Source organism: Eumetopias jubatus, unplaced genomic scaffold, assembly GCF_037043125.1.
Source record: "Eumetopias jubatus isolate StellerSeaLion01/CBP00866 unplaced genomic scaffold, mEumJub1_p1.0 scaffold_6, whole genome shotgun sequence".
NCBI classification, from domain to species: Eukaryota; Metazoa; Chordata; class Mammalia; order Carnivora; family Otariidae; genus Eumetopias; species Eumetopias jubatus.
Window position 1 is genome coordinate 78,613,140 of NW_028274812.1, and position 16,522 is coordinate 78,629,661.

The 16,522-nt window shown below is 32.1% G+C and overlaps 1 protein-coding gene across 3 annotated transcripts in view; it reads left to right on the forward strand.

Moving 5' to 3' along the window:
- PHIP (PHIP subunit of CUL4-Ring ligase complex) overlaps positions 1-16,522 on the forward strand; it is a 132,105-nt gene that overhangs the window by 54,270 nt on the left and 61,313 nt on the right. For all 3 annotated transcript variants that reach the window (XM_028108004.2, XM_028108003.2, XM_028108002.2), the window contains exons 10-15: positions 1,178-1,248; positions 2,636-2,736; positions 2,830-2,870; positions 3,628-3,726; positions 4,487-4,640; positions 5,069-5,203. In XM_028108004.2, the coding sequence (XP_027963805.2) occupies positions 1,178-1,248; positions 2,636-2,736; positions 2,830-2,870; positions 3,628-3,726; positions 4,487-4,640; positions 5,069-5,203 (601 nt within the window). The remainder of the gene's footprint in view (positions 1-1,177; positions 1,249-2,635; positions 2,737-2,829; positions 2,871-3,627; positions 3,727-4,486; positions 4,641-5,068; positions 5,204-16,522) is intronic.

The window sequence follows — 16,522 nt, forward strand, 5'->3', positions numbered from 1 at the left end:
CTCTCCCTCTCCCTCCCTCTCCCCCTCTCTCCCTCTCTCCCCCTTCCCCCTCTCCCCACCCCACTCTGCCCAGTCTCCCTGAGAATGTGCACACACTCTCTCTAAAATAAATCTTTTAAAAATCTATTTATAAATTTATTAATTAAAAGAATTTTTAACAAATACTGCTGTGTTCTGTATCAGAAAGATTGTTCTTGTTCTGAATATATAACTGATCATAAATATTTTGTAGTGTTTTCTTACATGATCACAAAACTGAAACCACTCTATTCAGTTGCTATGGATTGTAGACGTTATGCAGTGCACTTTGGTTGAGGCTGTAATTATTTTTGAATTTTTCTCCCCGATAACCTGAGAAAAACTAGGTCAAAATGTATGTTAAGGAAGGCTTTAAATAAAATCACTGTATTGGAACATTACAGATATATTGTATATTTACTGGAGCTGGTATGGTGTAAAATCTATAATTTTTCATTCTTTAGTATCTTTGATTATAACAAACATTTAATGTCAGTAGTGTAAGTATAAGACATCTGTAACACAATTATACAATTAATGTAAATATATTTGAGTGTAGATGACTATTTTCTGTAGATGACTATTTTGAATGAGCATTATAGTTGACATAAAATTGAAACAGTTTTCAGATTTTCACTAGGATGAGTGTAAGATTCTTTCTGGAGTCTTAAAAGGTGTATTTTGGCACATCAGACAATAAACAGAGGGAAATGTTTAATAGTGTCTAATATTGAAAAAGTTTATTACCTAAACCTGATGGTATACATATGCCACAAGAGGCAGCACCTATTTTGCTAGTGTGTTCATGTTTATAAATGACTTACTTTTCTAATGTATTTGTGCATTGCTGTTGTACTTGAAAAACTGAGACCCCCCAAAAAAATTTGACTCATTACTACATGTCTGGTGTGACAGTGGCTTTGAGAGTGTTTAATGTGTGGATCATTGTGTAATCACGAGCTCCTACAGAATCTATAGAGTTGCCATAAAATCTGCTAATCACGACACATTATGATTTCCAACTTGTTTTTTAGGAAGGGAGCCATCTGTTGCTTCTTATTTAATTTTATCTTTCTGTAATTATTTTTTTGAACAGCTCATTTTTGGTCTTGCTGATCCCTTTGGGGATATTTTTAATTGTTTATTTTTTGTATTCTAGTCCGAGACCTGCTAAATTTACAGAGCGCCCTCGGCCTGGAGTTCAAATGATCTGTTCTTCTTTTAGTGCTGGTAAGATTTTTGTCTCCCTAATTTTCCACTTAAAGTTGTACCTTAGGAAGCTTTTAGTAGAACACATAAAATTTTGGAAAAATATTTGCTGTTGTAATATAAATCATATTCACATACATATACCAGTGTATGGTCATAAATTAGTTTAGGGATATTTGAACTTTGCTAGAGTTATTTTATGTATTCACATGACTAAGAATTTTCTTTGGGACCATAATGCTCTGGTAGGAGAGAAAAAAAGTTTCAGAATTGACTCTGTTAAAGAATAGATCCTTGAATAGTTATCTCATTGGAAGAAAGGTATTTTAGATATGTTTTATATTTTCATGGAGTTTGGAAGTATCCTGTAGCTAAGTGAAATTTGATTGCTATTTGTAAGTCTTTATTAATTACTTTGCTCCAAATTCTTTGCTTTTTAAAAGGTAGCTATATAACAATGTTGATACCCCAATTATGTTTTGAGTTTATGCAGTAGCATTTTAAATGGATATATCTTTTTTAAACAAATTATAATTTGAATATTTGAAATAATGAGAAAATGAAACATCAATAGATTCAATACCTAATGTTCCTAATACCAGTTCCTTCCACATTTACCTCCAGTTTTACTTATCTTTTCAGTTCATACTTGTGGATAGTAGTAGTATTTCAACAGGTGATTACAAACTAATTACATAAATCTGTTTTTGCTATATTAATATCCAAACATGTTTAATTTCTCACTTCTAGATTTCCGCTGCTACTGCCATGAAGACAATTTTCCTTTTAGTAATAACGCAATTATAGGCACTATCCATGATTTCAGAGTACTCTGTAAGCAGTTATATACAGCACTGTTTTCAACACTGTGGGAGAGTATTGATTCCAAGGATAGAGGGTAAACTGCATATATAAATAACTAATGCAAAGTAAAATGTATGTGCTACAAGACAAAATGTTAGTAAGAGTTCAGAGGAAAACAGACTCATTCAATTGCAGAATTGCAAAGACGACCTACTGAAGAAATTGGGCCCTAAAAGTTTGATAGGATTTTAACAGATAGGAAATGTGGCAAGAGAGGGACTTAAGCAGAGTTAAAGGACATGTTTTCTAGGGAGGGTGACTGCCAATTTTAATATAAAATTGTGTAATCACTTAGTGAAGTCATTTGTAATAGAAATCTTCGGTAAGTATTGAAAAATTCATCCTAGTTAAAGCTGTGTTTGTAAACTTATAAGTTCATTAAGTTCAGATTTAGATGTATTATATACTTAAGATAAATATGAAGTGTTTTAGAATAAAATGTTAATCATCAGTGCATATCATGGTAGTATTGCTTGCATTTTATTTAATTTTCAAAGATCTTAAAATTATGTTTTACTCAAAAATGTTTGCTATTATTCCTCAGGTGGAATGTTTCTGGCCACAGGAAGCACAGATCATATTATTCGGGTTTATTTTTTTGGATCAGGTCAGCCAGAGAAAATATCAGAATTGGAGTTCCATACTGTAAGTACTGGTAAAAAGAATTAGATTGGAACAATTTAAATGAATCTAATAGTTTATATTCAGGATTCTCTTTTTTTATCTGCTTATATGTAGGACAAAGTTGACAGTATCCAGTTTTCCAACACTAGCAACAGGTAAAATAATTATTTTTGTTTGTAAATTTAATTCCAATTTATAATTTTCAAATTAAGACATTTCTTGTAGTCAGATTTAAATTAGAATTATATACAAACTAGCTACCTAAAATAAAGATCTTGACCAGTTATACTAAAAAGTGACTATAGCCTGAGCACATCTTCATTTTATTTGTACTTATATTAGTTAATTTGTCCACTTTTAATAATAGGGACTTTTATCTACCCTTTATATTTTCTATATATGTCAAAGTGTAGGGAAACTTTTAGTAGAGTTTTGAAATGTGTAACAATGTAATATTTGAGGCAGAACTATTTATTGATGATAAGCTTAAATGATGTGTAAATTTTCCCAGGTTCTTATTTTAAAATGAAAGAAAGTGACTTATAAATGCTATTTATAAGTCACATTCTTTAATATTGAGAGGAAAATCAGTATTTTTCCATTGGGAAGTACTGATTCTATTTGTAAGGTAGTAAATAGTGGCCTTGAATCACTGTTGAATGTTATTTTGAGACCTAGCCACCTAGCCAAACACATTAGAATGTATGTGTATAAAATTTTAAAAGCCCATAAAGTTGCAGAAGTTCTTAGTTTTACAGAGAATATCGGACAGAGTAGTCTTTAATTGTATTAGAATGCTGTGTAAGTAAAGATGAATGCTCTCATTTAGTATTTTGAAAAATATCTCTGGGAAAACACATTTTAGTTAAGTACATGTGGTTTTTTTGGGGGGTTGGGCTTCCTTTAATACAGATTTGTAAGTGGGAGTCGTGATGGGACAGCACGTATTTGGCAATTTAAACGAAGAGAATGGAAGAGCATTTTGTTGGATATGGCTACTCGTCCAGCAGGGTAAGAGATCAAATTTGAAATATTACATAGATAAAGGTAGATCATTTAAAGTATGCTATATTATAGGTTGGTGTGACTCAGCCTATAAATCATATGTCATAATCCATGTAAAAATGATTTATATAATAATTAATGCTGTTGGAGATGGAAAGAGGATATTTCTGAAGTTATTTTTTGCCAAAAATATGAGAAAATCTGCATGAATGACTTTTTTTAGTTCGGTTTGTTAAGGAAATGATAGTACTATAGGAATATTTGTAAGTTTTGCTAGTTTTCTGCAGAAAGTGGGACATACTGTATTGTTCATCTGTCAGAGAGAGATGATACAGTATGTCACAGAGGGATGATATGGTATATCTAATGGTTTTCTCCAGCCATGAGAAATTATATTTCACCTTATAACTGTTATTTTGGTTTTAGTACTTAATAAGTTAACTCTAGGGCATGATAGCAGCAGTGAAAGATGGAGAGTGAGCAGCCGTGGCACAGAACTCTTGGATCCAGATAGAGTTAATTGATAACATGCTCAAGGTCATCTATTACTAAGGGCTTAGGAGTGCTGAAATCCTGGATTTGCTGACTCTGCAGTGATTTTTGCCCTCATTCTTTGTTGATTCAAATTATTAATTACTGTTAAGTGATAGTTATCCATGTAATGAATATAAATATAAATTATAAGAAAACACATTTAAGTTTTTGTCATACTAGTATTTTAATACATAATATCAGTGTAAACAAATACTGCCTCCATCACTTTCAGCCAAAACCTTCAAGGAGTAGAAGATAAAATCACAAAAATGAAAGTAACTATGGTAGCTTGGGATCGACATGACAATACGGTTATAACTGCAGTTAATAACATGACTCTGAAAGTTTGGAATTCTTACACTGGTCAACTAATTCATGTCCTGATGGTGAGAAAAAAAGACTCATTTTTATTTGGCATAATGAAGCTAATAATAGAATGGACTATTTTCATTGAGAAGTAAAGTCTTTTTAAGAAGTTAGCTTAAAAATCTTGCTAGATGGATAATAGGTCTTTGTGGGAGATTAGAAATAATTTTAAAATGTAGTTAAACTGGTTTGGCTTGGAACTCTAGATCCTTGCTGTTATTTAGTATGTAGGGCTGCATCAATATTATTCTCAGGTTTCACCAAATGATAGCAAAGCCTTGATTGGTGGTATTAGCTCAGCTTCATTATTATACATTGATAAATTTGAAGATTTTTGCTACTTCATTAATTCTTAGATTTCAAATTCTAGAAGTGTTGCCATATTGATGCTTGATTGAATTTCCTTTTTTTGAATTTATAATTCTTTGCCACTTCAAAAATATTTCAGGGTCATGAAGATGAGGTATTTGTCCTTGAGCCACACCCATTCGATCCGAGAGTTCTCTTTTCTGCTGGTCACGATGGAAACGTGATAGTGTGGGATCTGGCAAGAGGAGTCAAAATTCGATCTTATTTCAATATGGTAATTATCAGTCTCTTCATTTTATAGCTGTTAAAGATTTGGGGACTGCTTGCAGGTACTCTGCATATCACAAAGGAAATCCACTTAGGAGTCTTGTTTAGACGCTATTTTGCCTGTAAGTTTGAGAAAGAGTTCTGTATTGTACACTTAGGTTAAATTTAAAAGAAAATTGTGTGTATTACAATACAGTTATATTGGTGATAACTAATTTGGTTTTTAAAATAGTTTTAACAGTGGTACTTGAGAAACTCGCAAGTATGAAGATATAATATAGATAAGAAAAATTTTGGAAAACCATGTGAAGAAATTCTGAATATTTGTATTGTGTTATTGTACTTCAAAACTCCTCTTGTACAGTAGGAACTGATTCCAGTAAACCCATTTTACTTACTTATTTTTTAAAGTTTTATTTATTAAGTAATCTCTACACCCACATGGGTCTCAACCTCACGACCCTGAGATCAAGAGTCTCATGTTCTTCCAACTGAGCCAGCCAGGCGCCCCCCTCCTAATACACCCATTTTAAAATTAAAGGCATTCTTGTCTTTTATCAAATTATAGTATGTTAGATATTTATTGTGTGCAAGCGCTTTCCCCTCTACATTTTGCTTCTTAGGTAGATTTTTAGTACATTTTTTTGAGTATTGGAATTGTAGTGGTTTAATATCACATACAGATTACTGTGCAGTGGTACCATGTCTGTGTAACCACTATATGAAGTATAAAGTTTTCCTCAAATACTGCTGTTTATACAGTCACGTATTTTTAAATCTGTTTCCTATATATCAGGGATACCTTTCAACAAAATAAAGAAAAACTTGTATTTCTACTATTTCAGCATCTTTAGATTTTTTAAAAAATCAATTACAGAAACCTCTAGTAATGAATTATGAAGCATTACAATTAACAGTGTGTGCACATTTTGCAAAAGAAAAATTTCAAAAGTGTCATTTGTGAAATACAGTGGTGTGTGAAAAAATTTCATGAAAGTGATACTATACTTAAGTTACTTCTACGTAGTAAGAAGTAATTAATAAGATCAGTTAGAGGGAGGAGTAAGAAGATAGAATTTTCATTAGTGAAGGAATTAAGTTGGCTGTCTTTATGGATGCCTTTGTGTACATAAGGTAAGAATAAAGATTTGTCAAATTCTTATTTTTTAAAAAAGATTTAATTATTTGGAGTACAGTTTTAGTGACAGATGGATTTCCTTAGTGATATGTGTATAGAGGAGATTTTTTTAAAGCAAATACTTAAATATGCTGGTAAAGAATTCTTTCTTTTTCTATCCTTGTGTTTCTGGTTTGCTCCCTTTTGGGACATCTCTGTTTAAAAAACATCTTAGTTATTTCTCAATTTGTTTTTATAGCTTCAAAAGAAAACAATTTGTGGCCTATACATATATTAGTGACTTTTTTTTTTAGTAATTTCATATTTTTAAAAGGCATTGGTGTGTTAGTAGAGTGGAGGGAAAGTTTTCTCTCGTACTTGAATACTGCTTTCACCTTTAAGCTACAAAGGTGAATTTTTCCTCATCAGGTAAGTTGATAACACTAATATTCCACCTTATGTTATAGAAATTGGAATACATTGAGATTGAAGTGATTTGCTCTTAGACCATCACAAATTCGTGATATAGCCAGGAATAGAAGTCAGCCATATTATATGTATGTTCTTTGAAATTAGCTAAGGGATTAGTTACATTACTGTCATAAAAATTGTTTTAATAAGAGTTTTAGATAAAGATATTTTTCCTGTTCCAAGAATAAGAGAAAAGCCTCTAAAGGGCAGAAGAAACAGCTTTATGTAATAAGTGGAATTGGATCGTATCCTTAGAATATTCAAACTGAGAAAGACAAAACATAGACTAAAAAGGATTTAAAATATATCCTGCGTTTAAAAAAAGTAGAAAATGAACTATACTTTATCTAATTAAAATAAGGATCCTCCTTTTAATTTTTTGGAAGATTTTTAGTGACTTCCAAAATACTTCTATGTATTACCTCATTTGGGTCTCATGAAAACTTTGTTTTATAATCAGGGTAGATTTTATTATTACTGGTTTTATGAATGGAGAAACTGTACAGAGATGAATTGCTTTGCCCAGGTTTACCTAGGTCACACAGCTCTTACAGGGGGACTTGGGGTTTAAACCCGTATTTTTTTGTCCGTTGTTACTGTGTTCTTAATGCTAACTCTAATTAATGGTTGGACATTGTACAGCTAATTCTCCCTAGTTAGTGATATGTCACCCCCTAGTTAGTGATAAGTCACCAGGAGAAAATGTTTTTATAATGGTATCAACTTTTAGTAGATCTTTTGAGATCTTATAATTTAGCTTGATGATTTTTTTTCTATCTGTCTCTAATTTATAAGTTATCTAAGTGACCTACTTTTTGTTCTTTGCTTTTTTGTTCATTTCATTGTTTTATCTATGGACAGATGGAAGATAAAGCATCCAGCACTGCCGTTAAGAAAATAAAAACAGTTTGAGGGGGGAGTAGAAGCTTGTGTTCACTGTACCCTCTCCTGACTGTTGAATTTTGGTTATAGTAGTTAAAACTATTTGGCTCTGTGTAGCAAGCCAGTAATTTTTTGAGTTACTAAAATACCATAAAAGTTGGAGAAGTAAAAATTCAAATGCTGATATTAAACTGTGCTAGTAATCAGAAGTTCAACTTAGTAAATATTTTTTGAACCTTCTGTAGAGGGACTAGTTATAGTGCCTTGGAAGATTTAAGGATAAATAACTGTAGTGGAATACTCCCTGTTTAGACTAGAAATGGTAAAAGTTTAGATGAAGTATTAAGACTTAAGTAACATTTCATTTCAGTTTTAAAATCAAAGCTTATAACATGAATAAATAAATTCCCCATTAAACAAACCTACAGCCAGAAAGTAAGACATGTAAGCTGCCTTTAAAATAACAAAAATTTCATATATAAATTCTTTAAAATACAGGTTATCAAGTATATTTTGAAAATACTGCTTTACTTTTGGTTTTTCTTTTTATAATAATTAGATTTTCCACTTGAAATTCATAATACCTTTGCAGGAAGTAAGAAAATCATGTAACAAATAATTATTTTGTTTTAATCAGCATATTACTGTAACTTTCTAACCTATTACAAAAATTAAATGAAATTTTAGAAATTATCAAAAATTCTATATCATCAAAAAGCCTTTCACAGGCAAAAAGTTAAATTTTGTTTGATATATTAAAATAAATTTTAATTAAAAAATTGATACATTTAATAAATTTAAAACACAATACATTGATATATTAGTATTGCACTGATACTCATCATTCTGGTAATACTAAAATTATTTTTTTCTTGTATCAAACCTTGACTTACACTTTTAAAAAAATCTGACACTTTATTTTAGGACCACCTAAATTTGTAAACAAGGTTTGCAATTAAGAATTGCGATAAAAATTTAATTCCTTGTTTCCTTACATAATCCCCTAATTATTTCATTTCAAAATCTAATAAATAGATTCTCAACTTGCTAGTAGTATTGTCTAGAAAAAGTGATGGAATTACTTTGTTTATCTTTACTGCTAGATTTCCTCTTAATAGAGGATCTGAATGATAGAGGGGTAGGTGTTGGGTTTGCTTTTGTTATATACAAGAAGTATATGACAAGTGAGATGATATAACACAGCATAAAGTGGAATAGACAGTGTATGTTCCTTGCTCCCTCCCCACCATTGTTTCATCTTTAACTAAAAATAATCTTAAACTTTTAATGGCATTTGCTGGAAAAGTATATAAGGTAGGAACCTTGAACCTTTCTTCTTTTTTTTGATGAACCAAAGAATGAAACTAAAGAAAATATTGTAGAGAAGATTATGATAAGACAGCTTTATTATTTTTTAAAACACATATATATAAATTCCAGCCCTTAAGCTTTCTTTATCAACATTCCTCTAAAAACTATGTCAATTATTCATGTTATAGCTGAACAGTCCTCATATAACTTAAGTATTTAAGATAAAAGTACATTTAGATATTTTGTTGAAGGCAGATAGTATATATTAATATTCCAAACTATTCAGATACAGTGCAGTAAGCCTAGTACAGCTTTGAGAGTTGTTCTAAACCCTAGTAAAGGTTCTGAAATTTCAGTTAAATGTTAAAAGGCAGATAAATTCTCAGAAATAACTTGAAAATGTGTGCAAACTCTCTGAACTGAATTTGAAGGATTTTGTGATATTCCAATTCCCTGAAAGAGGGAGGCAAGTTTGGGAGTTTAAATATAACCATAAATGTTCCTTAATACAAAGTTGTCTTATGGTTCTTTTTCCCTTAAATTAACACGGGATAGCTAAGTTTTAACTCTTAAGTTTAAATGAATAATAAATTAATTTGAAAAGAGACTTTCAAATTTCTTAGTTACTAGGACATTTGATTATTAGTACGTAAAAGATGTCTGGAGTGGGATTTGTAGACCCCACATTAGTTGCTTTCCTCATGTTTCTGGCGCTTTTGCTTTATCTTTCCTGTTCCCTTTTTTTCTCTGTATCTATTATTCTAGCTGTGTTTATGACTCCCTCTTTTTCCATATCTTTCTGTTTCTGTCATGTTACTCAAAGCTGTAGTTTGTTGCCTCTTGTCTGGTTTTGATTTTAATTGAAGAGTACAATGTCTCCTTCTAGAAAGCAATTTTACTGAATTTGAGTTTTGCTTTACTTCTGTTGTTTCATGAGTAAATTCTGAATAACAATTTTTATTTATTTAATTAAAATTTTCCTTATTTTTATAATTAACCTTTCTTTTACTTGAGATTTTTAAAAAATGTTCCAGTGTCCACTAATCCAGAACAATATATTTCTCCTTGCAACGTTCCAAACAAGCAGAGGCTGCCAATCCACCACTCAGAATTTTTGCACATGCATACTTCTGACAATATGTTCTCAGTGTGACCTCTAGTTTAGTTTTAGACAATTGTAGCTGCATATATCTAGGAAAGGCAGAAAGAGAAACTCAAAATAGTAATCTCATATCGTGTTCTCTTGTGAATCAAGATTTCAAGATAAATCTCTCTTTCTCTCCTCCTTCCTTTTTTTGCTTTCATCCTTCCATCTCTTTCATTACCTCTCTCTCATCATCTAACAAGATGCCATATATCTGCACTCTATGTTAAAAGGATTCTTTGATGCTTCCAGTCCTTGTTTCAGCCTCTCTGGGTAAGGAATTATCTTCAATCTTCTCAGTATGAACTGTAGTTATTGTCACTTTCTTTCAGGTTTCTGGGGTTCTTTAGATTCTGTCTGTCTCTTTCTCATCTTCGGTATCAAAAACATACCTTAAAATTTGTTGCCATGAATGTGAGTTTGTCTCTGTATCTTGTCATCTTGTATTATATTTAGTGAATTACTTCATGTAATTCTTTGACATGGTCTATGAGTTACTATCACAAGGGTGTTTGAGATTTGATAGTTCTACAGGGAAGTTTGTACAATTCTACAGAATATAAACATACAGGTGAAAGACACTTCGATTAAGCAAATATTTGAGTGTTTGTTTTGTGCATAAGGACAAACATGGGGATAAGGAAGAATAAGAGATGGTCCTTGTTTTTAGCCAGCAGTGGTAGCATGGCATATGAGAAAAGATAATTGCTATATCTGAAGCTGGAGGGATCACTTCAGGGTGGATGGTCAGAAAAAGTTTTCTTGAGGAGGAAGAACTAAAATTGTGTCTTGAGAAATAAAAATTGAGTCAGTAAGAAAGATACTTAATTTTATAAATAAGAGGAATATTATAAACAAGTAACAAATGTTAAGATGTGCAGACAGTAATTTAGAATGTTTGGAAGAGATTTTGATAAGATGAAAAGCATGTAAGTTGAGGTGGATTGTTGATGGCCTTATGTTATCTTGTTAGTGTAAAGAATAGTTAACATAGTGGGATTTTTGGCAGATTATATTTATATTTTAGAAACAAGGGAATAAGTTTGATTGCCAACAGTAGTATTTCAGGTACAAAGTTGAATAGGTTGGGGAATAACTACTTATTATCAGTGAAATCACAATGAAAATCTATAGGGGTTGGGTGGTAGGAAATTTGTGAAAGAAAAATATATGTGTATAGGACTTGGTATTTTGTGACTGATAGAAGGATTAGGGCTGGATAATGACAGAAGATTTAATAATTGAAATTAAACTGATTAATGTGTGTAGAGCATTGTATTAAAAATATTAATGGAAATATGAGTGATGTGAAGAAAAACTGATTTTTTTAGTTCATCTTTATCTGTTTATTGTGATGTAGTGTTGGATGACCTGTGTGGAAATGGCCGGGCAGCACTTGGAGATAGAATACTTAGAGGGGCTAGGAGTGAAAAGAGATGTTGAAGTCTTCCATGTAGAATGCTGTTTACATCATGGAGATAGAGCAGTGTGGAGGGCTTAAAACTAAACTTTTAGAAGTAGTCATATTTAGCAAATGGAGACGAGATCAAAATCTCTAGAGAATGTGTTAGGTACTATGCTAATATCATTTTAACAGACAAAGGAGGAGAATAGATTACAAGGAGGACTGATTAATAATATTGCATCCCTCAGTGAAATTGGAATATGGGTAAACAGAATGCTGTTAGATTTGAAGATGAGTTATTTTGATAATAAATGTTCTTTTGATGAAAATTAGAGCTGATTCTTCAAAATCACTTTATATATCTGTTGGTTCTATCAAGCCAGTTACAGCAGTTTCCTTTTTTACACAAATTTACTTAAATAGCTGTCTTTAATTCATACGTAATAATGTTAACTATAAATTAAAGAATCTTCAGTATTAAAGGAAACATTCATTTACTAAAGGTCTTTTAAAGTAGTTTGATGACATCTAGACTATTAGAGTGGATAACTTCCCTTAAGATATATTTTTTGTTTATACTGTAGCTATAATAATGATTAGAAAGTGGCAAAAGCGTATTTTAATCATATATATGACAACAGTATCTAGTGTATTTTCTTAATTAAGTTTATTTCTCCCCAGGTAGATAAACTTTAAAAGTTCTTTATACATAAGGATTTTGTAAGGCTGATTCTTAGCATAAATTCCATTTCCCAGCTGCTTTATTCTTGGGATATGAGTCTATATCACAGAATCATTAGGGTACTTAAAAGATTCGTAATTTGGGGCACCTGGGTGGCTAAGTCGCTCAAGTGTCTATCTTCAGCTCAGGTCATGATCTCAGGGTCCTGGGGTTGAGTCCCACATTGGGCTCTCTGCTCAGCAGGGAGTCTGTTTCTCCCTCAAATAAATAAAATCTTAAAAAAATAAAAGTTTTAATTTTATTTTAAATTTCTAGGTAAGATGCTCCCTTCTAAACAGTGGTATATTTTTATTTATTTTTTTAAGATTTTATTAGAGAATGCATGTGCTAGTCAGGCGAGGGGCAGAGAGAGAGAGAGAGAGAGAGAATCTCAGGCAGACTCCCTGCTGAGCGCAGAGCCCGAGGTGGGACTCAGTCTCATGACCCTGAGACCAGGACCTGAGCCAAATCAAGAGTTGGACACTTAACCAAATGAGCCACCCAGGTGCCCCAGTCTCGCTCATTTTTAAAAAATATACCACTGTTGGGGCACCTGGGTGGCTCAGTCAGTTAAACATCTGCCTTTGACTCAGGTCATGATCCCAGGGTACTGGGATCAGGCCCTGTATCGGGTGCCCTGCTCAGCGGGGAGCCTGCTTCTCCCTCTCCCTCTCCCTCTGTCCCTCCAACCCCCTTCCTCTCCCCCCGGTTGTGCTCTCTCTCAAATAAAATCTTAAAAAAAAAAAAATTGAGATCAAAAAATTGACCCTGGTCATAGACATGGAATAATTCCTTAACAGGATGATTCTGCTTAAGACCCATGTCCCTGATTTCTGTTGAGTCTCTCTAAGATGACATACTTGTCATATTCACCTGTATGTATGATCCTCAGGATTGATGTAATTTAGACCCTGTAATTTTAGTCTGCATTCTAGTACTTTTAGCGTACCTCATTTCCAGATTTGTCTAATTCTTCCAAAAAGTCTTCCTGAATATCAGATGTTAGAATTTTAGAACGCAGTATGACTCTGATGACCATTTAAATTATCTCTGTCATTTCACAGAGAGATTAGGTGATTTGCCCATTACCAGAGAAGTCTCTTGGGTCATAGGCCTCATTTAGTTATTCATCTTTAATTATTTATCTTTCTACTTCACAAAAATTACATTAGAAGTTGTGGATAGTATTCTGCCTTGAAAAAGGTACTAGCATACTTCATTAAATATGACATCATCATCAAAGCTCTTTTTGTATTTTTCCAAATTCATTATAAACCTCTAAATTAATAACATTGTACTACTCATTTCTTGGAATTCTTTCTAGAATTCTTTAGTCAGTATGAGAATTTCCCTATGAGGAATTATTACTACAACTCATCTAATCCTTTCATCTCTTGCTTTAAAAATAAAATAACTTCTGTATCATAATTGCTGAATAAATTTTTTATTTTAACTCCTATTCTCTTTGAAATTTTTGCACTTATTGGTAAATACTGCAGCCTGGATTTTCTCAGCTTTCCTTAATTGTGATTTAATGTGTATGAGTTTTATTGTGTGGTCTGTATTTACATATGTCCCAAATGTTTCTTAAGCATGCTTGATTTTATGAGAGGTAGTTCATCTGAAATTCACTTGGAATATTTGTCATTATTATCCTTTCTTTCTGGTTTTTAATTTTCTACAGCATACATTAAATACTGGCATAAGTTATGTACAATATTAAATTTTATGTTGACTTATTCTTGGGTTAAGCATTACATTTAATTTTATGATAGGCCCATATAACTTTAATGTGGCTAGAGAAGATGTTTCATCTTTTTTTTTTTTAAGATTTCATTTATTTATTCGAGAGAGAGAGAGCGCCAGAGGAGGAGTAGAGGGAGAGGGGCAAGCAGACTCCATGCTGAGGGCGGAGCTGGACTCATGGATTGATTTCAGGACCCTGAGATGATGACCTGAGCCGAAACCCAGAGTGGGACACTTAACTGAGCCAGCCAGGCCCCTCTTCATCCTTTTCAGTTTTGAATATAAGCTTGTTTTCTAGTTATACATGAATTATAGTGCCTTCATTATTAATTTTTTTTTCTTTTGGAATTCTTCTATATACTTTAAGCCTGATTTAAGAAGGTGAAATCATTTTCAGAGAGAAATACTTTACTTTCTTTTTTGTTTGGCTTACCTTAATCACAGTATAATCATTAAAACAGTTATAGTGTATTTAGTTATATAGAGAAAGTAAAGTATTTTCCTCCTTTGTATCAGCTGGAAAGCCTAGTCTGCATTTTGTAGTTACGTGTTTATTATCAGAGGAGCCATTACTAAAGATAAATTTGACATTTTAATAAGATTATGGACAGCTTTTCTGATTGATTCATGAGTAGATTCTTTCAGTGCCTCCTTTAGTGAATAATGGCAAATAATGTGCTTTTACTTTTTTCTGATGTTGTGGAAATGAACTTTTGTCTATATAAAAGTCACTTTGAAGTTACACAGATGCCTTATACCAAGAAAATTGATACTGTCCTGCCATATTCAAATGTCATGTGTTACATAGTGATCTTCAATAGGGTTGATATTTTTTCTTTGCTTTTTTAGAGTTTTATAAGTTCTACATCTCTGAAGTATTCTTTTAAAGATCTACTAACTATAAATTTGGCAACATTGGTAGATAGCATAGAAATAGGGTTGATTGATCCTCATATAGCCTGCCCCACAATAAAAAAAAAAAAAATATGTAGAGCAAGGTTGCCTAAACATCATGTGAAGGCTACCATGCTCATGAACATCTATCAAATATCCTTTGTCATTGCTGTGTCAGACTTCTTTCAGATCTCTTCCTCTGTTCTACTGTGTACTTAGAATTGTAACCATAGGCTTATAGCAATAGTATTACATTTCTGGAAGCATTTATTATATTAAAGTAGATTTATAAGTTGTTGCTTTTTTGTTTTTCATCTTTTATGAAATTTTGAACTGAAATAAATAAAAACAGCACATAGCCAAGGCAGTTTGAATTCTTAAGTCTTGAATTTTTGATGTAAAATTCTTTCTAGAGATAAGTTTTTCAGGTGGTTATTTATAATAGTTCATATAACTTTTTATTTTGCCTAGAAAACATTGAAAAAGAGACCTGAATCCTGACATTTCTGCGTTTGTACAGTATCTCATTTTTGGCAAATTCTAAGATATATTTACTAATGCTTGTATGCTAATTTGGAGAAATAGTTCTTTCTCTTTTTTGAATAGTTTTAAGCTAGATAGACTTGGAATCAGTTCCCTTTGCGTGCTGTCTTCTCCAACTTTCTTCACAACCAAGAGATGATCCTGTTTCATTTATGATTTCATTTTCTTGCTTGTATGGTAAATCTTTAAGTGTATCAGTCATTAGATAAGTTTACCGATTTTCTTCCATATGATGAATTTTAAGGAAAGTTACTCTTATTTCTTTTCCATTATTATCACTATCCAAAATACATTACACCAGTGCACTCTTTCCCTCTTCTCAACAAGCTCTAAAGAGAAACTAGTTTTCTTTTTGAGTCAATCCCATTTGTGATAATATATTAACTTCTTAGGCAGGACCCTTTCTTTTAGAGTGATAGTTTCTCTTTTGACCAAAATGCAAACTTTCCTTGAGAAATCAACTATTCTTCTTCTAAATTTTAATTTCACTTCCATATTTGGTGAACAGCACATCCATCCCTATGCCATATTTTTAACACTAAAGAAAGAAAATTACCACTTCTCTCTTTTCTAAGCATTTCCTGGAATATTGGGATATTGCTAGTAAAATTCAGTTGTTCTAGATCAGTGGATACCGGAACAGAGAGGAGGTATTTCTTACCTGATAATGTGTGTGTGTTCCGATTCTGCTAATCCAGAAATCCAATCGCATTTGTTGAAAATCATCCTTAGTTGTTATTTGTTAGGGAGTCAACTCCCTATTTTAGTTGTTTTCTGAAATTCAGTCCCTAGATGTGCTTTAGATAGGCTAGAACTTTTACCTCTTTCAGAACACTGCTACAGAAGTTTCAACTGGAACATAGTCTGAAGAAGCACTGAGAGCAAAAAAAATTCAGAGTGGTGATTGGCCACCTCTGTTTGATTGACAGGTTGCAGGGAGAAACCCATTCGTTCTGGATTAATGGAACTGGAAAACAGAAAACAATTATCAGGTAAAAAAAACCTTTTCTTTAACCTTTGAAATTCACCATTTGAAAGATGAGTCAGACCATCAAGGGAATTTATTACCAAAAAGAAAAAAAATTAGTGTCT